We start from the raw sequence: 23,795 nt of genomic DNA, 5'->3' as shown, positions 1-23,795 counted from the left end.
AGAAACAGATGAACAAACAAACTAAACCAAAAACATAACTTCCTTGGGAGAGGTAATAAATGGTGGATGCCTCACATTCACCCACACCTGGGGTTCACTGTCTTGCCCAAGGACACTTTGACATGTGGACAGAAGGAGCCAGGGATCAAACCAACTCTGTAATTAGTGGACTAAAATGTTCAATGAAATGGTTTGACTTAGAGCTCATAACACTTTCTTGGTTTGATTGCTTTATCTTCGGCCTTGGGTGAAACCTTTGTGGTAATGTTTGCTGCTGGTGCTGCATTGCAATAACACTGGGGATTATATGGCAGCAATAAGAGTAGTGGTTCATGCTTGTGTACTCTTGTTTAAGTTTGAAGGCCATAAAGTTGGCTGGCAGTGTGTTACTAAGTATCGCATGTATGTGTGCCAGCATATATTTGTATGAGTATTTAAGTTTTCCTGTGTAATGGGCATATGAATCCAGCCCTGGTACTGATGTGAGTAGTATCCCTGCATCCTTGTCACTGCATTTACAGCACTGCAGAGGGCATTCCAAAATTAGATCTATAGTACTTGATGGTCCACATAAAATGATCTATAAGCTAACCTATCAGTCATATTTACCCTCATTTACTGATGTTGTTCTCCACCCATATACCTAATTTTTGCCATGCACTAAACCAAAACTAGTCATGATTGTACACAGCAATTATGCATTCTTATCCCCTTACGCATTGAATGACATGGAGAACATATAATATGCATTCCACTCATCTTCTCTGCAGTGCAGACATAGTCACGCTGACCAAAAATGAGACTGAGGTGAATTTTGGAACTTTTTAACTGTAATTTTTCTTACTGATTTCGCTCGAACTATTCTATATAATTATTTATTTAGTTTTTGAAACAGTTATGCAATCCATCAGTCAAAGTATATTAATCCCATATGAGTACATCATCTTCTTTAAAACATTACCATATTAAATGTTTTTTTTTTCTGAATCTATTTTAACTTTACTCAGTAATTAGTCTGTCATGGAACTGGATCCCTCTTAGTCATCTAACATAGTAATCACCTGCCATTCAGACAAAACAGGATTACACTACACATACATGACATTAAATGGAAACTATGGTTTGTGCAAGAAAATCTTCAAACAACAATCAATGCAGAAAAAAAATAAATCACAACAAAACAGAGTGCATTTCAATAACATAATTTATTTAAGTGAGTACATATCTGAATCAAAATTAGAATACACAGTAATGGTGTTTTAACCTTTGTCCTCAGTCTTATGTACACACTGTCACTAGCAAACACAAAATGTTGTCAAAAACTCTGAAAGCCAAAAAAGAAAACCATGAAGGAGAAACCAAGACCATAAGCGACAAATCAAAACTACAAATGAGAAACCAAAACTAAAAGCAAAAGGAAGACAAAAATAAGTCAAAATGGAAATAAAACTGTAACCAACACAATTGCAAATGAGAGTGCTGATGTGAAAATCAGTCATCCTGTTTTTGAAAATAGATAAATACATTAACACTCAGATCCTTTGCTTGCCTTTACATATATATCTTTAAAAATTTGTTCTTAGTTTTGTTTCTTGTTAAGAGAGTTGTCACGGTGAAATGCATTGTCTTAAAACAGGCTAATTGCCTTGTTTTTTTTGTTGTTTTTTTTAGTCTGAAGTGACCCATGATTTTTGTCATGTATTTGATAAGTAGCTTACACAAACCAGTAACCAGATCTTACAAAATTTATGGTAACATGTAAAGGCAAACAAAAGATCAGAGAGAAAGGGCAAGCATAAAATAACAAGAAAATCAGGACAACTAATGTCATGACAGCACCCTCTCTTTGCACGTGTTGTTTCTTAAGTACAGTTTTTTTCCTTGAGTTTTGTTTTGTTGCTTTGTTTAAGGTTTCTCATTTACAGCTTTGATTTTTTTTTTTGCGTTTATGGTTTTGGTTTTCTCATTTATGTTTTTTTTCCTTTCAGACTTTTTTTTCAGACTTCCTTATCATGGTGACTCAAGAAACCATCATTGGCGACTTAACACCGGCAAAGTGAGTAGTCCCCAGTATTTCTCCTGTCCATTGTGTAATTATCATGATGGCTCCTTGAATCACTGTGATGAGGAAACAAAATATAGCTGGACCCAAAGTGCTTAAACACAGACTGGATAGGTAGATGTGTGGAAGTGTGTGCTGAGACAGATGTTCTAATTTGTGATGTGCTAGTGGTACTTGAGATACCTAAAGATTGCTACAGCACACACACTAGCAAACAGAGCAGGAGTCCTATCGACCCGTTCTCCACAGGCCTGATCCGAGAATCTTTCTCAGTTGCTCTTTCTCCATTCTTTGTCTGTGATTCTTTATCAGACTTTTTTTTTAGGCTTCACATTATCCCAAAATATGTGGACTTACTGTGATCTTTTCCTCTGTCTGTGCAGGGATGTGGCGCCACATATTATGTACACCTACCAGGTCCAAACCATCTCCAGCCGGAGTGAGAGTGAGCCCTCCCCACCGCTGGTGCATGACCTGGGGGCACCCTACTGTGGGGATGGACGCATCCAGAGGTAACACGCACCCACTCTCACATGAAAAAATAAATCGTGAAATGCATGCTGTGCAAAGAAGCTTCTGTAAAATAAATAAATAAACTCTACTCCTAGTGTGTTTCATTTGGTATTTATCAATTTGGCAGTGAGTGTGTGTGGGGATGTTTTCTGAGTACCTCATCTTGCTATTTTAGTTCCAAAGGAGAAGAATGTGATGATATGAATTCTATGAATGGGGATGGCTGCTCCAGTCAGTGCAAGAAGGAGCCATTCTTCAACTGCATTGGTAAGTCAAGTGGACAAAAGTATCGTCAAGGTTAAAATGCACTCACAGGTTTCTTTCTCTGTATTGCTGTTGATGAAAACACTTGAAGAGTTAATTTACCTTCAGTGCAACTTTTATCAAAGTATTTAATTCCTGATTTCTCATGCAGGTCTGCTCTATTGCCATTAGTAGATGCATGTGGTTGTAATAAATACAGGTAGCCAGGCTATCCATCTGGCTATTCTGGCAGATGCCAGATGGGCTGGCTCACCTTGTGGGCTGCACGGCCTGCCATCTGCAATGTTTGGGAAAAAAATTCACAGGAAAAAAAAAGTTTACCGGCCGGCTGCAGCCCACTTGATGCTGGGACAGCCCATCTGATTAGCGGTTACACAGTTCCAAAACTACGGAACCACTTGGTTATGGTAAGGAATAGATCATGTTTTGGCCTAAAATATCCAGTTTTGGGTGTGCAGTCCCCGTTGGAAAAGCAGTCTTGGAACCATCCTGCAAAAAAACAACTGCTTTTTGTGCAAATATCCTGGCAACACATTGATGTCTTGGTTAAAAAAAAAAAACACAAAAGAAAAAAAACTATCGCTGCAGGAAAGCAGTGACAACTCAGCACAAGACTGGAAGGTTTTTGATTAGACCCACAGGGTAACTTTGTGAATGAACAAATTTAACACCTGGGTGTCTTCCATGCAAGTACTTGCATTTCTCATAAGATTAGAAATGCCATTAGATATCATAATCACTTTGACCTCCTGTTAAGAAAAAACAAAAATCTGGAAATCATTATTTTCTTAAAAGGTGAGTCATCGTATCTTATATAGTTGAGTGACTGGCATCTCCTACATTGTTTTGTTTTATGAATAGATGGATGTTTTTCTGTCCAGTTCTACTGCTGTAGACAATCATTTCACCCCCCTGTTGTGATTGTATGTGTGTGTGTGCATGAACAGTACATGCATGCACACACATGTGAGCCTCTGTGAAGTGGCCACTTAATCCCTGTCAGATTGCTGGATGACTGCGTTGGCTGGGCTGTTTTTCCACCAACTGCAGTGCTCAGGGTTGTGCGCATGTATGTATGTGTGTGTGTTTGTATGTGTGTGTGTGTTTGTGTGTGTGTCCAACACTGTCTGACATAGTTGTAGTTTTGCACAGAAATCTGACACTATAATGATGGGACCTTCTGTCCATCTGTCTGTATGTGTGAGAGAGTGTCTGCTTGTCAGTGTGTTGGATAGTGAAAGAGAGTTGGATGGAAAATTGACACTAAATATACAACAGGGCCGGGGCGCTACAGTCTGGATAAGCTTTAATAGGCTATTCACACGATTGAGTCGAATTATATCTGGAATTGCTGAAATTGAAAATCATTCTTTTCACATGACCCCACCTGGCGTTACAATCCCAGTGGTTTGCCTCAATAAGGCTCCAAGCCACAGTAAATGCAGGTGCAGATAAAACATAAAGGAAATGCTATCTGATTTTTTTACTCTCATATTCCCGCTATCGCAGAAGTTAATGTTTTGAAGGTCAGATTTGCCCCCCCCCCCATTTTGACATGTTGTCAGCGTAGCTTGGGGGTGCTGTCAAACAAGCAAAAAGGAAAAAAAAATATATAGCTTGCTTTGGCAGCCTCTGGACCTTTCTTTTCTCTGTCTCTGTCCATCGTTGTTCATCTTTTTTTTTCTGTAGCCCTCTCTTCGTTTTGCCCTTGCACTCATTCACCTTTCCACTTTTTCATTATCTGTTTATCCTTTCCCTGTCCGACTTCAAATACTGTAGCAATACCTTTTCTCCTTTTCCATCCTTTTCCTCCTCTTCTCTCTTTAGCTCACACTCTACCTATTACTTCTACAGCTTTCACAAGCCACTGTTTGAGCTTCCTCATGTCTCGCTCCTTCCCTTCTTCCTCGCCTCTGCTCCCGCTGAGTGAGTGGCGGGAGCGTATTCTGTATGCCCCCTCAGTAGCCCCTCGTTTCACCATCGCCAGAGCACAGAACTGACTTGAGTTTTTGGCTTTGCTGGAGAGGGCTGGAATTTCAAGGAGGAGGCCCCGGCCAACTTGGCACAGAATGCCGCCTTTCCCCCTAACTGGAACCCCACCGGCTGACACTGCTTTAGCTGAGAGCTGAGAGCAATGAGGCCCAGGCAACCTCCCTGTTCTGCTCCCCTCTCCTCCACTCCATAAGCTTCCCGTTCCAGACCTTAACTCTGGGTGGGATGTCTGTAAAAATTACGGCTGTATCTTTCTTTACCTCTTGACTTTGTCTGGTTACCCCCCCACCTCTGCCCCCCTCCTCTCTGTGTGTGTGTCTCTATCACTGTCATTATATGGCTCTCTCCCTCTTCTTTTTGTCTCCTTTTGACATTAACATATACTCTCTCTCTCTCCCTCTCTTCATTTGTAGATCTTTACACACTCAAGAGTTCATTGGGTATTGGCAATTGGGTATCCCAAAGGATCAGGGCTACTCGTGTTCTATAAAAAAAAAAAGGATGAGAGAAGAGAATAGTAAAGGTTGAAGTGTGTAAAAACCTGCCTGTATGGCTCCATAGGGTGGTGGTGGATGATATGCAGAATCTGACTGTACGATACTTTCAACACATTCTCACACTGTCCTGGCTGTGTGTTGTTGTAATTCTGGGAAGCCATGTCAATTTAGTCCTGTTATATACACTGCGTCTTTTTAAAATACACTTCTCTTTTCACGGGAAATGAACGGTTTCTGTTAGGTGCATAAAGTCTTTTTCAAAACAGAAGTACAATGTCGGTAAAACATCCTGTTTTTACTTCTGTTTCATTGTGCAACAAACGCATATGGTATGGTTTAGGCAACAAAAGTATGCGCTTAGGTTAAGGCAACACAAGCATATTGTTAGGTTTAGAAAAAAAAACAAGTTTGGCTTACATTCATACAGTAGCCAAACACTGGCCTTCCAGGTGAAAGTCTGGTGTTTGTTACACTCATGCACGACCCCTCCTGGCCACCTTACATGGAGACTTACTTGCTCTTAAAATTAAATTGTCATCCGAGGGCATTTTAAACTTATGGCGTTCCACAGTGTTAAACACTGATGCTGCCTGGCATATCATACCACAGGAAAGGATGGCTTTTTTCATCGTTGTGTAATCACTGACCAAGTGGCGAGTATTTGATAACTTATTGGAAAAGTGTTGTACATATAAAACACATATAATTATTGATTTAAAATTACAACTTTTTTCTGTTTTCTGTTCACCTGCAGAGGAGCCAAGCATGTGTTACTACTATGATGGCGATGGGGTGTGTGAAGACTTTGAGCGAGAGACGGGCGTGAGAGACTGTGGCCTCTACACCCCAAATGGTTTCCTTGACCAGTGGGCCTCCACTGTTGAAGTTTCTCATGAGGAGAAGCCCTACTGCTCTGGCGAGGTGGCTGCTGGATACCCTGCGGTCACTAAGGTAAGGCCATACGCAATTTGTCTTATCTTCAGCATGAAATGTTAGATGAGTTTTTCTAACCTCTTGAAACCCACTAGATCACTAGTAATCTGCTTGAGCTAGTTCTAAGTAGCGTAGCATCACAGGTCAAAATATAAATGTATAAATTTGTCAATATGGACATAGTTCACTTAGTTAGCTTGGTTAGATTCTCCACAATTCAATCATTGAGTTCATTTTATGGAAATCATAAGACCCAAAGTAATCCATTCAGATTTACCAGTATGGTAAACACAAGAGACAAAAAATGAAGACTTTTGAAGTTGGCAGAAAGCCAGAGTATGTGTCCATGCGTCCTTTCCTTGATTATATATATTCCTTTCATCTGTAAAGGCCCACAATCAAAATACTTAGAATGGCTTTTAAAAAAAAGTAATCAAGTTGTAAATATTGTTTTGTTAATACCATTGTTCACTGTATGGCATTGCTGTTTGTCAACTAAGACTGAAGTTTCTCTGACAAACAATATTTCCTTGTCTTCCTGCCTGGTGTTGTTGGGTATACTTGTTTTCGATACCTGGCTGGCTCCAAACTAAGTAAATCCGAGCTTTTCTGTGAATGTTTCGCCCTGGGACAGTGGCTTGAATACAGCATGCGCTCCCAGTTTGGAAGGCAAATGGGCTGTCGTGTCTTTGCGACTATTGTGTTACAAGCTGTTGTTGGTTATATGGCTGTATGGAGAGGTTTGAGGACACCAGTGACACTACAAACTAAAAGACCCCACAGCTCCCATATGTAGACATGAAATATCTAATCAAACAACCAATCAATTGAAGGGTCCTGATCTGATATTAAACAAATTGGATCATAAAAGGTCGCAACAGACAAGCATTCTCCATCACTGTTTGCAGTAATGGCTGTGATTCATTGATAATTTGTTCCCATTATGTTCTCTTTCATAAAGGTTTTGTACAATGATGACAACATATTTTCAACTTTTTGCAATACACTTGCAAAAAAACAACTGAAATGCTTGTTTGCCAGTTAAGTAATTTTAGAGATTGGGACATTTAATTAGATGTCTCCCAGAGTGGGTGCAGAAGTTTGCCGCTCTCATTAAAGTAATGCTTATTGAAGACGAGAGAAGAAGCCATTGATTCCATGTAAGCTCGGTGGAAGCATTGATCTGTTGCTGTTGCAACGCATAAAGGGGCTGATTGGCCAAAACATTAGGGCTAGACAAACATTCATGCACACACATACACACACAAAGCTTCAGACACATAATAGTGCATTAGGCTGAATCCTATTTAATCCCCTCTCTCTAATATGGATGGTTAAAGCTAAGGCATGTTGTTGAAGTATACTTATCTCATTTAAAGACTTATTCATTATTTCTATTCATTACTGTCCAGTTTCTGAAAAGCTTTTAGGGTATTTGTTGTTCAAACTAAATATTAAACAGGCAGCCTGCTATCTTGCTTTGATGTTATGAGACAGTACACTGAAAAAATCAAAAATCTATATTTTTCTTCTTACTGTAGTGCTGTTTATTAATCTAGATTGTTTTGGTGTGCTTTGTCATGCATTATAAATTAAGGAAAAGTATGTGTTTCTGATTTGGAGTAAATTGTCCCTTTAAGAGTTATTTAATTGTATGCTCATAGACATTTCAACCCTAAACAACAAAAAAAAACGTTTGTGTTCTTAGGCCTCATGGCTCTACACTGACAGTACTCTGTCTTCTGAGGCATGTGTGTCATGTGGGAAGCAGTGATGTTGGCTGTAGGGCTTGTTCCCACTGTTGATGATGCATTTTACAAGGCCAATGAACTAGGTCTTCTTGAACAGCTGTGGTCAGGTGCCTTGCTCAAGAACACTTTGGCAAGGACTTTAGCAAACAAAAGTAGCCGACATCATTTAATGCATTTGATCTTTATATGGCACCACTTCTGTCCGAGCGTGTGTTCCAACCAACATTGCAGATGGTTTATTCTCTGAGAGGAATGAGAAACCAGTGGAACATGACTATGTAACCATTAAAAAGGGAATTCTGCTGTGAAGGACACATTGTTCATACAATAAGCACTTTTAGTGTGGAGAACACACTGTTCCCCGAGGATCATATGTGATGAGATCACCTCATTACAAGGCCACTGACTGTCCACTCAGTGTGGACACCCAAGTGCATGTGTACGTGTGGAAAATATGCAAACACAGGTTAACAAAACACAACGGTCTTGTCACTGTCTCTCTCTGTCCCTCATTTTCACTCTCTGTACATTCTCTCACCTCCTGAGTAAAAAAGCTTGTAGGATCACTGTTACATCAAAAATAGTGTCCTCAAAGCCCATTCCTTGTACCAACATCAGTACACGTTGATGTAATCACTGTCATTTATTTTCCCACCCCAGTAACATGCACTACAGCAGCATCAAATGCCATCTCTTCAACTCTAAATTAACTTTGATTACACTGCGTCCTTGCAGTGTTGCACATATACTAACACACACACACACACTCACACACAAAAAAGATCTTCTCGTATAAATGCACACACAATAATACACATGCACAATCGTGCACACTTTTTTGCTTATGGTAGTCCATTGGAAAACAAAGATAACATAACATGGCCTGAAATAACTGAGTCAAGTTTCCCGTTTAGGCTTTGCTCCTAAGCAATTGTGCAATTGCATGCATGTGGCTATGGCGACTGTCCTGGAGGCTCATGCCGCAGATGAAGCATGTGAGGATCGGCACTGGAGATGAAGACCAGGCCGTGGGATAGCTTTTGTTCATGGATCCAGTTTAAATTTGGCCACGTTAAAGCAACATATAAAGCACCACAGTGGGTGATCAGTAGCAGAACAATGTTGTTGAAGATGTTACCTATTTTGAAGAAGCGTTTAGTGACGTCTTGCATCTGGTATCTGAAATGCTGTGTCTGCCGACATTCGCTCTCGATGCCAACAAGGAATCAGGCATAGAGGGCCCATGAATAGTCATTTTCTAGGCATCTGGATCACATTCTCTATCTAGAGTACTTTGTTCTAGCTCTCTCAGCTTGTTGCAGATTGTTTACATAAGGGGTTTGATTTTCCTGGGTGACCTTGATTCATTGGCGGAAGGGGGCTCAAAAGGCCTATAGGCATTTCATGTGAGATCCAATATTAAAGCCTTAGAGCTGCATAGTCACACAGTATACTGTTGATCTGCAATCTTTGTTGAGATTTTGATGTATTTTTTCTGAGCAATGTAGTGAGCCAAAAGCACTGTGGCTTTGCTGATACAGACCCACATACAGTATTGCCCTTGACAGGGATTTGGAGCTATTGGGGAAGTAAATTGCCTGGCAACTTTGAGATGACTGTCATCAGTATTAAAATGGTGAGGATTGAGAAATGGTTACTGTTGCTGGGGTGCAGGGCTTATTTTTTGTATTCAAGGGAGGCAACACTGAATACATTACTTCTTGAGTATTTTATATTTGACTTGGAAAATTAGTATGAACTCAACTCATGAAGTCACCTAATTGCATTGGTACAAATCTCAGCTTTGGTGAGACCTTGAAGCACCCTGACATTGAGTTAACTTCTGTTGGGTTGGAACACAGTTGGATGTTGCTATGTAAAAAAGAAGTATGTCTTCTGCGGGTAACAGATCATTGATTACTAAGACTAAATCTAGTCTGCATACCACAGAGGATAGTGCATTAGCATAGTCAAGTTGTTAAGGGACAAAATATTTCTTGAGCCATTTCAAGAGAATGGATTGGTCTACTAAAAACAAAACAAAACAAATCAAAACAAAAACCCTGTTGTGAGTTTGGTGGAGACAGCACACATTACAGTTTTTTTTTTTTTTAATCCTTCAGATAAGGACCCATTTCTCTGAAATCACAGAAATGCATGGAATGATTGTTGGAAGAGCTTGACACCTACAAGCACTTACTCGGCAATAGAATGCAGAAAAAAATTGCCATTGCTTGCCATTTTTAGATTGTGACAAGATCTATTTGGCAATGTAGTGACATCTCTGCCTTTCATTCAGTGTCTCTGGACAGTACATTGCCATGGAGTTACTCACCACTTCAAGGCAAACAAGGCTGTCAGAAGAAGCCAGACTCTATCGTCATTTGTATGACACATGAATAAAGTCAATAAACTGTAGCCTTGCTTGAACCTGAATGGTACAAAAGGTTAATTGTGCTACAGAACTGCTTTACTTAATTATTTTAATATTTTAATTCTCCTTCTGCTTGAAGTCACCGAGGTATAAATGCAGGGCATGTTGTGACATCTTTTCACGAGAAACAATTGTTGAGAGCTTCGAGTGACCATGCATAAATAAGCTTTAGGGTAACCCTGCCAGTATCTTAGCTGCTTTTAGAATGGCTTTTGTGTTAAATAGCATTCACAATGTGGTTACAACACACTTGTCTTTTTGTCATTCACCCATTTCCTAGTACAGTAAGTGAAGTTACAATGACCATGATACTAAATGAGTACAGCCAGATACTTATGCTTGACAGGATGTGTAATGGAGATATGGGTTTGGGGGGGGGGGGCCCACCCCCTTTTTTTTTTTTTTTTTTTTTTTTGAGGACTTGGCACTTTGAGTAGCTCTTTGATCTCAGCCAACCACACTCCAAAGCATATGTCATTAAAATGGCACAAAGCCAAAATGACAGTAACGTTCTCTGCTGAAGTTAGTGTCTGGTTAACCACTAGCATCCATCCCACAATATGTACCATTATTGTCCTTCTAGTGCCTGTTTCCGTGTTTGTGTGTGTGTGTGTGTGTGTGTGTATGTGTTTGAGAGAGAGAGAGAGAGAGAGAGAGAGAGAGAGAGAGAGAGACAGACAGACAGACAGACAAACAGACGGATGAAGTGGGGGGAGGAAAACTGAAGCCAAGAGGTTATAAGTGCAAAGGGAGTGTACAAAGAAAACCAACATTAAGTGTCTTAGTAAGGTTTTGGGCCACCACAAGCCATCAGAACAGTTCCAGTGCTCCTTGGCTTCTCCAAATCCCTGAAAAATGAGCATAAATTCCCAAAAGATATTTCCTATTTTTTTAAAATCTGACAAGAGAAATTGAAAAATGAACCATAGCCATATTCTATCTAATATTTATTGAACAAAATTTACTGGATTTATAAATGCGAAAACCAACTAGCACTTCACTAAGCCCTGCCCCTTTTTTGTTAGCTGGTGATGGTCCATCAACCTGCTGAAGGCAGCATGGAACCAACTGCCACAAACCTCATTTCCTAGAGAAATATTGTCTTATTTTTGGAAAAAAAATGAAATGCAACCATAGCTGTATAGTCAGACCCTGCATTGGTGCTGGCTGATGCCACGCTATGATTGGCAAAACTAAGCAAAAGATCAATTGCCCTGTTGCTCATGCACACTGTTTTCTGTATTAAGATCAGTCCAATGAACAAGATGGTTCTCCGAACTACACACACTAACAGTAGTAATTCCCACAAAAGACAAGTTTTGTAAAGTGACAAAGCCCTCCAGTGGCCATAGTAATTATGACTCAGTTTGGAGCAAAGATTTAAATAGTGTCACTAGGGTTGCCCCTTGAAAGTTGGTGAATCGAATCATCAGTCGCAGTTGACTGAGATTACTTAAAGTTGAGCATGTTTTTTTTTCGTGCAGTGTGCTTCTGGGGGTTTTTGTCCCCCAGATTTTGTTGACTTTCACACTCATCTTTGCGGTTGCAGACATGCACGCAGTGGCTAAGAGGGAGAGAAAGACCACACCATAGGGTGAAGAAGTGGTGAATATACAGCTCATATCCAGTTAATAGGATACAGTCTCTTGCTTTTGTTGATATCAAGTGTCGGCAGATAATGTTAGACCTGTGTATTTGCGATCCATAGTTAGCGCCATTAGCCTGTTTGCGATATAATGTGAATGCCGCTGTCACACTGAACATCCTACGGAGCATGTTCAGACTTTGTATGGAAAACAAAAGAATTCATCAAATATTCTTATTGAACAGCCCAATAAATTTGACTGGCATTAATTCTGAGTTGGGTACAGCACTAAGCATGATGTTAAAGAGCCACAAAATCCACTAAGGAAGGAGAACAGGGTGGTAGATGGGTCAAAAACATGTTCAACTTTCATATGGGAGACTGCTATTCACTTCCAGTTTTCTACTAAAAGCTGACATTGGTTTCTTTCCCTAAGCCTTACTAAGTTGTTTTTGTTTCTAAACTTAACCAAACCTTCACCACACTGGTGTTGGATTAAAAATTGTTTTATTTTCACAGTAACAATTTGAATTAGTTTTGACTTGTGTTAAAGATAAATTTTGGATTTTATTCTAAGTCATAAATAACATGGTGACTGTAACCCACATTCACAATGCATAACTACCCATTGGATGAAGAAAACTTGAACTCCTTTTCCTAAACTTTTCCCCCATTTTGTCAAACAGTTGAAAAATGTCTGTAAAAATAAGTTTGTGCTAGTTGGAGTCAATATAGTTTTATCAGAAACCAACAGCACATTGTCCTGCCTTGTTGATAGCTCACTTCATCCTTTGTGGTTTGATTTCATCATGTTTCTGTGTTCATGGCTCACAGCTCGTTGGTAGAGTTGGAATAGAGATGTGTTTCCCTGATATACAACAATGCTACCTTAAAGAGTAACCGTATGTTTTTTGAGGTTTTTTTTTTTTTTGTTCTGAATGAGTGTGTTGGAGGTAGTGGAAGAGGATAATACATCATTTCCTTTTGATCTAGTAAACAAGTCCTCTATTGGTTTTGTGTATCAGTTCCATTTGATGTCTAAAGACAGTGTTGATATTGTGTGTGTGTTTGTGTGTGTGTGTGTGTGTGTGTGTGTGTGAGAGAGAGAGAGCAAGCCGGGCAGCAGCGATAGGGATCTTTGCGGATGCAAGAAAGTAACAACAGCACAAGAAGGCACTTGAGGAGAAAGAGAGATCATGTATCTGCACGAAATCCAAAGTACTGTGTGTGTGTGTGTGTTTGTGTGTGTGCGTGCATGTGCGTGTGTGTGTGTGTGTGTGTGTGTGTGTGATAAGGGGTATTCACAGAATTTGTTTTTATATACAGAAACAGAGCAATACTGGAATACCTACTTTCATCTATTAAATGTCATGGCAAATGTTAATCTCAGTATGCAGCATTTGTGCACGAGAGGTGAACTTTTTCTTTCTTAACGTCTAAATCTTCACACACCGAAGCAAAGCCAAGGAGAAGGATGGGTGAATGCACTCACATTGAGACCACTCCTGAGGGAGGGTTCAACAACATAAGAATGAATGGTGCATAGAACCATAAATACATACTGCTCTTTTGTATACAATAGCCTAGTAGTCTGCAGTCTGCTTTTGCAGAATGTCAAAAAAAGTGTGCAAAATCTTTCTAAGAATGACACATATTCATTTTGGGGTCACGGAGTGTGAATCTCAGCACTACCTTATAGAGTCATGTACAAATTAGTATTGAGGTAGGAATTACAATGGCGGAATTAAATTTTGCACAAACATCCATTTGGACTCAATGATGACTGATCAGATTTGGCTGATCAAAGACCAAGGTTATTTTGGCCTTGCGTTGATCTCATTCTCGAGAAGGGGATACAAGAAGGCCTTGAGGGAATTCCTCCAGTTTGGCACTAATGTCCATTTGGACACAATGATTAGATTTGGGTGGTCAAAGGTCAAGTTCACTGTGACCTTAAAAAACATGTTTTGAGCCATAACTCAAGAATTCATGCTCAAATTATGACAACATTTCACACAAATGTCTCACAGGACAAAATGATGACTTTTTATTTCCCAAAAGTCAACTTAGCTGTGACCTCATAATGTTCTACAAAAACAATTCTATGGCCATTATTCAACGCCATAACTCAGGAATACAAGGGGAGAAATTTAGTCAGATACTGAATTGGTGACACTAACCTAGGGTGTCCTGTCTATCTTTAAATTGTGCTGATTGTACAGATCTTATGCAATGTCGGGGTGAAGATGTGTGTGAAGCATCCATGTTTTGGAATACGTAGCTTCATTGCAGCAATGTTTGAAGCATTGTCTACTGTCATGGCATATGCATCTAGACAGACATGGGTGTAAATTGTTACTTCACTGGTTTTGGGAGGCATACTATCATGAGATGGTAATTCTATAGTGTGCTTGAGATACATTCATGTGACAACATGGTTGTGTGCATAAAAAAAAGGAAATGAATAGCATGCAGGTTGAGAGAATAAATACAAGGTTGAGATTTGTAAATGAAATTGAATACAAAAGAGCCAACAGCAGACAGGTCCTGTAAAACCAGCAAAAGTAGAAGGAAAAGTTTAAATCACACATAAAGATACATTATATGATGGCTGAAATGATGACAAATGAAATAATGTAATGAGTGAGAAACAAAAATGGCAGATGGATGAACACATAGGGTCAGTGGCAGTGGAAATCAGTTTGACTGACAGTCTTGCTGCTCTCAAAAGGAAATACATCACTGAATAAGAATTATTGTGAAGTAGAAAATGGTCCAAAACCGCTCTTATCGGCCACATTAAAATGGTCTCAAATGAGCAGTTTGATCCAATCAAAATACCATGTGGACACCAGAGAATGTATGAAGTTAATAATGTTGAGACCCATTAATGATCCGCCAAAAAATGCCCAGCACTCAATATAACACTGTAGCTACGTGTAGTTTTATTTTTGGAACATTTCTGGTACTTCTTTCACTGTCAGACCTATTAGAGAATGTTTAAGACTTTTACTGTGAATACAGTAAAGTGGCAGTAGCTTATTTTAAAGATTCTTCTTCACTTCCTGATCACACACAGGTATGTAGTCAGACTTAGACACACACACACAGACACACACACACACACGCACTCACACTGCTGTCTCCATGCAGGATTATAGGGCAGGTCCATAGGGGACTGAAATGTACTACTGCTGTCTTTGTGGAGCAGAACATAATGTTCCCCCACTACCACACCATGGAATATGGTGAGCCAGCTCAACTTGCTCTAGGGGGATTGGATTCGAGAACTGGCCCTAGCAACTAACCTGTGTGTGTGTGTGTGTGTGTGTGTGTGTGTGTGTGTGTGTGTGTGTGTGTGTGTGTGTGTGTGTGTGTGTGTGTGTGTGTGTGTGTGTGTGTGTGTGTGTGTGTGTGTGCAGGCTGCTTGCCCTCACGTACATGTGTGTGGATGAGTTTGTGTAAGTGGGGAGTGTGCATGTGCATTCGAAGTTTAAGATCAAACAGGAAGCCAGGTGATTTCTCCAGAGAGGGCTGCTGCCCAGGCAATCTCTGACGCAACCCCCGGGCACCCCTGGAGAACACTCCCCTTAATTATACATAAGCAACAGAAGGGATAACATTTTAGTCCTCTCATGCTGCAAGAAATTGCCCATATATGAAGTTCACCCATCTTTACATGTAAAACAAACATATGTGCATGAGGTCTGAATTAAATAAGCGTGTTCATGTTTAGGCGACTAAGACTTCAGAGGGAAAGGAGAGAGGGATGAGCGACACTGTTTTTTTTAATATTACTTTGGTTGGTAAAAACAAGGAAACAATAACTGGCTCAGTTTTGTCCAGATCCCAAATAGCAAGCATTGTGCATACACACACACTCGATGTTGCACTCTACAGGTGCACCATTGGCAGTATTGTGACTTTCATTGTCTGAGATTTCAGATCATGTAATATCATGCTGGAAAGTGCTTATTAAAGCTTCATTACTGATGATTATTGATCAAAATGTCGTTGTGGGAATATTCTGAGAAAGTGCCAAAATCCCACTTTATCATTGCAATATCAGTATTGAGGTATTTGGTCATAAATATGATATGATGATATTATCATATTTGATTTTGTCCATACTCCCCATCCCTACTTTACTTCTTTTTATAATTGTTTATTTATTTTTTAACCCTATATTTTAACTTGCACTATTTTATATCTACAGTTCTCATTCTGTTTCTTCCATGAGTTTCTTTCTACCTGTGTGATTGTATTTTTACATCACTTTTTCATTTTTTTAAAATCATGGCTGACATTGCTGTCTTTAAAATACTGTGGCGGTCTGAGTTTTAATGTTACAATGAAGATACTGGTATCAAATGAAACTAGACGACCTAAGGTATCTAGCAGTACCCAGGGAGTACTATGCCATGCTAGCTTCACAGGTAGGGGGCCAAATTACGCTCCAAAGTTTGGCAACATTTTAGCAATCAAAAAATGGCATGGTCATTTTACTGGGGTCCATTGACCTCTGACCTCAAGATGTCTGAATGAAAATGGGTTCTATGGGTACCCATGAGTCTGCACTTTACAGGCTGACTTTATGTTAGTCACATTCAGTTTTTTGCCTCCATTTAATTCCTAATCAAGACAGTTAGGTAAGAAATGCTTTGCCCTGTCAATGTCGACTTCATAACTTTTAAAATGCAAAATAATGGAATTTAAAAATGTGATTAATACCAACTAAAAATTGAAATTCTGCCATAAATCGTAATTTTTAAAAAAAAGTTTGACAGCCCTACATATATACATATTAATTTTGCATTGTTGGAGCAGCCTGAGACCCAAGATTTGCAGTAGCAACAACTGTTTCTGTGTTTTGCATTTGAGAAATAAATAACTTGAACTTGAACTCAGGGCTTCATGCATTCTGCATCTGGGCTACTGCAGAGCTTACATACACATTTACAAACAGTTTCTCTTATACATCCAAACAAACACACAGGCAAAACTTGCACATACCGTTGCACAAGCTGAAGCACACTCACGTACATGCCCACAAAAACAAAAGCTCATACAGTAGCCGAGCTGTTGCTTTCAGCAGCACAGGAAGGCCAGCTCCTCTGGCACTGTCTCTCTCACCAACATTCCCTCAAACCACACAGCCCTCGTCAGGCACAGTGCCAGTGACATAAGCGTGTGGTAACATTAAAAAGAAACCTCTGGGATGGCGTTCCTTTTTCCCTTTTACTTCTCCCATTTCAATTATTATTGTGGCTCTGCCATGTGGAAACCTCATTGTGACTGGTGTGTTTTTTCATGGCACTGATGACCCCCCCATAACATTTTCAAGCTGTTAATATGTAGGGTTTTGGCCCTGTTTTATTGAGCATAGGGGGCCACTGACTGAGGGACATTTATATTCTCCGCAGACCCATCTGTTTTCAACTTGCTGGCATTGTACGCTCACCAAACCCTATACATTAGTTTGTGGTCCGGGTCCCCTACCACCCAGTCACTACACATGTCTGCCCTGATGAGAGTGGGATAGGTAAACTGCATAATTGCACCCACTCACCAACTTTTACAGCCCAATTCTCAGTAGGCCATGGAAGTGTCCCATCATTAGGCCTGGACCAATGAGACGGTGAGCTTCAGTGGGTATGGGTGGGGCTGGGTGACAGGACATTACCTCACACACCAGGCGCTCACCAGCATTCCAGTAAACCATGGGATGGTGCTTGGAAACTCATACTAGTTTCTCTCTGTTGCTCTTTCTCTCCACAAATGCCTCACAGATGCTCACTCCTGCTTCCCATGCTCGAGCTTCAAATTCGTATACAGTATATGCCTTTAACAAAGAGAGAGGGCGGAATGGAAAAGAGGAAAAAGAAATACCTTTCGATGGAAATAAACATGTTTTAGGAGGTGCTGTGACAGGATAAATATTCTCTTGGGAAATTGTTTTCTTAATTTGCATGTGTCCAAAATTTCCACCTCTCCAGAGAAAAAAAAAACAAAGTAGGCCACTGCCTGACCTTACAGAGGCATACAACAGGATCTAAAACAAACAATAAACTGAAATGCTCAGCAGGTATCCTCAGCTTCTGGCACACCATTGCTCACACTGAGTCAAATAAAGTGATTGGATGGATCACGCAAAATGAACAAACAGCTTAGTTGCTGTAGTGATTATGTTTACTGCCAAAGTGAGTGACTAAAAGAAGAGAAATAAAGAAAATAGAGACTTAAAGGAAAAGTTTGGATAGTTTGGAATGAGTTACTTATCAGTAGTCACTGTATTACCTAACGTAGATGGCGGTCGGCGAGCTTCCAGTCTGGAGAAGCAGGAAGGAGTACCACTGGATGGAAGCCAAGCACTGCACTGTTTTGGACGGGCTCAGCTACGGAATTTATTTTAGCCACCTAAAAAAGGCCTTATCAGAAAAATCACTATCAGTTTAAGTGTATGCCATGTTTACAATATTTCTGCTTTACCTTGTCATCAGACCGCCCTTTTCAACAGAGAACTGAATCTGTTATCTCTGTTCTCTTAACAGCCACCTGACTCAATTGACAAAAACAAGAATTTTACCTTGCAGAACATGGGAGTAGCTGGTCTATAGCTGCCTCAATCAGTTACTTTGTTTATGTTATTGTGTGACTTTGGTGTTTTAAAAGGTTAGCTTTGATTTATCAAAGTCACATAATGTAACATAAACTAACCAACCAATGAGGCAGTAAGAGACCAGCAACTCCAGTGTTCTGCAAGTTAAAATGACTGTTTTCGTCAGTAGAGTCTGATGGCTTTGAAGAGAACATAGATGGATATAACATCCGAAAGGGCTATTTCAATGGAAAGCAAAGTTGTGAAAATATTCTATAGTGTACACTTAAACTGATATACAGTATATATATAATATATATATATATATATATATAATTTTTTAGGTGACTAAAATATGTTTTGCTCATCCACAGCAAACATTGCTTAGCTTGTGTGGTGTTCCTCCTGTCTGATTCTCCAAACTGGGGGTGTACCAAATGTAATTTGCTGTAGATAATACACTGACTATACACTGAAAAACTAGAATTGTTATTCACCTTAAAATTATTACTTCAGTTGGTTACTCTGAGGTAATTTAACTTGATTTCCAAGCAGCTGTGTTAATCAAACTTGATTTGAAAAAGTTAATTCCTTTATATGTTACCAATTGGATTAAGTGTTTGAAGTTGGTTAACAATTCTTTTATTTTTCAGTTTAGAAAAGTACTCCATAGAGCCCCACTTAAAAATATCTGAATTATCCCATAATGACAATGGAGTTAAATTCATTTTAGGAAATACAGACTAGTAAATTGGTGCAGACAAGGGTGATTGTGGCAAAATTGGTCAAAAAAGATAAACTCTAACGGCTCTAAAAACAGAAATGCCCTGACATGCCAATCCACTGATAAAATCTACCCATTTCTACATACTTCTACATGGTACATAGTATGTAAGACATTATGTTGTCATGATGGCGTCCTCATGTCTGTCGGTGTAGTTGCTTCTCATGATCACCACTTCACAACTCAGCAATATATAACTGAAGCTTCATGCTTACATCCTTTTTGAGCTTCATACTGAATAGTGATAACTACAGGTGAAAAAACGGATGTTTGTGAAAGTGCTGCATTGCCTTATCACGTTAAAACAATACTTCCCCCAAAATGACCATTTGTATATCAATTACCCACCCTTGTTACATTGAATTTGTGAAGAATCCAAAAGTCCAATCCAAAAAGTGAAAAAAATGGGTGAAAAAAGGGGTCTTTTTTTAGAGGAAAAGGAGAGGAGTAAGTTTGTAAATTAATATTTTAATACAATTCTTTTCTTAAACTTATCCGTGCTTTCTTAATAGACTCACTGACAAAAATTTTACCTTGGTGAACATAGGAGCTGCTGGTCTACCGCTACCTTGATCAGTAGTGTATTTGTATTATTGTGTGACGTTTGTGAATTTAAACTGACCCTTTCAAACACAGACTACAGTTACATGAGTGAATATATAAGACTTGGATTATACTGCACAACTTGTGTGAGAGTTTGTAAACTAATTTTCTTATAAAGTTTTGCTGCTGTTAAGAAGATTTTTCTCAGTTTTTGGATTCTTTGTTCGAGGAAAACAATGTATTCTGCCCAAATCCAGTATAACACGGGGTGAGTCCCTGATACACAAATGGTTAGACTGAATTCATATTTATACCACAAGAGATTTGTCAGGACAGTGACACAGAAATATTTGCAAGTTAATGTATTACAGTAACTTGTCTAATAATTGACTCTATGAGGTGTGGTATGGCTTTATAATGAGACTGCATGCCAATGTGAAAAATTACCTCTCTCCTCTTTGTGTTGCGCTCTACAGTGCAAAGTAAAGATTGTCAGAGAGGTCCCAGGTTGAGCTACAGTAAGATCTGTGTCAAGCTCCTGGGCTCCTTTATTGTTGGGAGGATACAGGGAGGACCTTTGCTGTGCCTCCTAAATGGATGAGGGCCTCAATAGTCTTCCAAGAACATATGGACCATGTGTTGTGTGTGTGTGCAAGGTTTATTGATTTCTATCCAAGATAAGACATTTTGACAATCTGGAGGCTTCAACATTAGTATTTAAGCCAAAGAGTGTGTAACATGTGTGTATGTTTGTATTTAAGCCCATGTATGTGCTTGTACATGATTATGTGCTGTGTGCAGGCATCCCTTGACAGAGATGATCTAACTTCACCCTGGCGCTAGATCTCTATCACAAGGGGGAAAGGCTGTGGTTTAGGTACATTATGCTATTAGAGCCATTATTATTGTCATTACTCTGTCTTTACTAACAGAGCCACTCTCCAATGCCCCTGTTCCAAGTTTATGTTTTTCTTTATACTCTTAATGAACGTTTTTACAGTACAGGCATATTTAATGAGGCTGACAGTTGCACTCTCTCTTTGCCCTTACCTTTATCCGGTTTCCCCTTTGGCTCAAGACACTTAGCTCTCCTTTTATCTGAAGTGGTGATTTACAAACACCAGTTTGTGTCTACAGACCAGGGATTGGCTGTTGTCTGCCAGTCTGACTGGCCAGCTGGTACAAATTAAGACCATGTGTGTAGCTGTGAATGTTTGTGTGTGTGTGTGTGTTTGTGTGTGTGTGTGTGTGTGTGTGTGTGTGTGTGTGTTTGAATTACGTACCTATACGAGTGACTGTTATGTCCTTGTTATGAATCAGAACATGGGAGACGTGTCTAGAATGAGTGGGGTCAGGAGAGGCTATCAGAAGAAATAATTTCATTATGTTATTTATCTAAATAGGCCTCCCATTTGCCTCTTTGCACAAGAGCAACAACTTCCACTTGGAGGTAAATCCTTTCAAAACAAGTAATACACATTATGGGCATTTCAACATTAGCTTTTCCAGTCGCTTGAAGCGGTTTTTGTCATCCATTTTTACCTCACAAACAAATGATTTGCCATGTCCTTCCCCTACTTTTTCCAACTGAGAGACTTCTTTTGACTGTCTTTTGTCAACAGTTCCTGCTGTGATATTGTAGTTATAATCAAGCGATCCATTTGAAGGTCTGCTGGCAGGTGGTATATTTTATAGCCATAACAGATTGAAGGAGGGCAAACAAAAACAGGTCTTAGTTTAGATGCATATGTGCTCCTTCTTTCCTTAACTCTTTGAAACCTGGAGTTACTTTTTGTGTGCTGCTTTGAAGTGCCTCATACAAGTATTTCAACCCTGAGTAAATTGACGGATTTTTTTTTTTTTTTTTCAAAAAATGAGGAAAGCAAGCAAGCAAGAAATTAGTAGATTTAGAAAATTATTTTTAAAAAGCTAAGGAAAGTCATACTACATATTTAAAATTATGTAACCAAATTATCATAATTGGTTCAACACCTTTTACCAGGTCATTTCCTTTTTCTCACATTTTAACTAACTTAACTTACTAAGTTTTTGGTCATTTCTTCTTTCGTTGCTCATTTCATTGCGTCCTTTCCTTCTTGTCGTGTTGTTGAAAGAATTCAAGCCAATATGCTCAGGTTTCAAAGGGTTAATTTGCCTTCAAAGTTTTTCCCTGTCCTATACGATCCTTCCAATTGGGTGGCAATTTAAGCTTTTATCTCAAGAATTTGCCTTGTTTATGACCTCTGCCTCATTTCCCTTTGGGGGTGTCCAAAAAGTAAGTCAGTGCTTTTTTATTTATTGGAAACACATAGAGAAGGTCTATTATCATGATTATACTGGTGTTCTATCACATATGTCTAGACACATGCAACCCAGTAAATAATGTCTTTGAATTACAATTACTTTTTCCTCCCACTGTTTTTCAGTGATTTAATATTCTTTATATTAGGGGCTGACTGACTGATCAAGCTTGCGGTATGTCTATGATACAGGAAATCACATCTGTGTTTTATTTGCTCACATTGGATTCAGCTGATGTATTAGCCGTAAAACTTCATTTATAAAGTCATTCTTTTTCGGAGCCAGACAATTTAAAAAGGGGCCGGGAAAAACCATGTCAAAGACATAAAAAGACTTGTGTTTATCAATAACAGGTAAATTCTTTATCCTTGAATAACTTAATGCAGTGATGATGCTGGGATGTTTTCTGTAGATGTTTGGCCAACAGTGCTTGTCTGGCTGACTTAGTTGCTAAGCTTGTTGAAGTAGCTATTTTATATTGCTAATTGTAGCCATATGCTGTGAACTCTGCAAATTACATGTAGAATTATCAGGTTTTGTTAATTAACCTGTGATAAAGTGAGTGCTATAAATATTTAGGGCTCCCAACCTGCACGTGCCTTTTACCATCTGTGGGGACTTACTGTTGAGAATTCAACACAGAAGTTTTTTAATCCATGATCTCCAGCAGTCTGAATATTGTTTATAACTATGGAGAGGTTGCCGCTTCCTAGTTTAAAGATCTGGCTGGACATAACAAAAAAGCAAATAGATTAAACTTTCTTTGTTAATATTTTACATATATAATTTTAAAATGTGTAACAATGTTCTGTTGTTTGAGGCCACAAAAATGTCATTAGGTTTTATGTTTCTAGTGTACAGTAATGTTAGGTTTGATAAAATTACAATACACTTAGAATATTACAGATTTGGGTTAGGTCATGATATGTGTGTTACGCTACAATTTACATACATTTGATACTCTATTCTTTTCAGTCCTATTTAAATTGCTCCCATTATGTTATTGCTTCCTTTGTACTAATACTATATCTCATATCCCATCCCAGCTAGCCACCAATGTTGTTAGACATTGATATGTGGTTGAATTTAGGTTGTGACATTGTGTGAGCAAAATTCAGTGTCAGGGCAACGTCTCATGCCAACAGCAATTTGATGCAAAATACTGATGACAGAGGACGCTGATAACCTGGTGATTTTAAATTGTGTTGTTAAGTGATCAAATCCAGTGTTCTCCAAACATCTCATCCCTACATCTTGATGTAGAATAGCAACATTTACTTGTAGGGTATGGAGAACAAAACCCAGTATCTGCAAACTGTCATAATGTTAACATGCATGCATCTTGATTTTCTAATGGCGTTAGGCATTTATAATATTGTCAACCTGATTGTCATTCCAACCAGAATTTAATGTCTGTCAGACATAAAAGTCCAACGTCTTTCTGATGTCTTGTGCCAGTGCCAGCTGGGATGTCATCACAATTCATCATATTATACTCTATAATGTCTGTATGTTCTGACTTCTGATTTTAGCATCAT

The 23,795-nt window shown here is 39.1% G+C and overlaps 1 protein-coding gene across 1 annotated transcript in view; it reads left to right on the top strand.

Moving 5' to 3' along the window:
• The window catches only part of pappaa (pregnancy-associated plasma protein A, pappalysin 1a), a 114,288-nt gene that overhangs the window by 39,839 nt on the left and 50,654 nt on the right, over window positions 1–23,795 (top strand). The window contains exons 8-10 of the mRNA XM_042509428.1: window positions 2,446–2,574; window positions 2,751–2,842; window positions 6,083–6,279. Of these exons, the coding sequence (XP_042365362.1) occupies window positions 2,446–2,574; window positions 2,751–2,842; window positions 6,083–6,279 (418 nt within the window). The remainder of the gene's footprint in view (window positions 1–2,445; window positions 2,575–2,750; window positions 2,843–6,082; window positions 6,280–23,795) is intronic.

Source organism: Plectropomus leopardus, chromosome 20, assembly GCF_008729295.1.
Source record: "Plectropomus leopardus isolate mb chromosome 20, YSFRI_Pleo_2.0, whole genome shotgun sequence".
In the NCBI taxonomy this organism is placed as follows: Eukaryota; Metazoa; Chordata; class Actinopteri; order Perciformes; family Serranidae; genus Plectropomus; species Plectropomus leopardus.
Note: the sequence above shows the minus strand (reverse complement) of the source record. Positions and strands in the feature narration are given on the sequence as shown.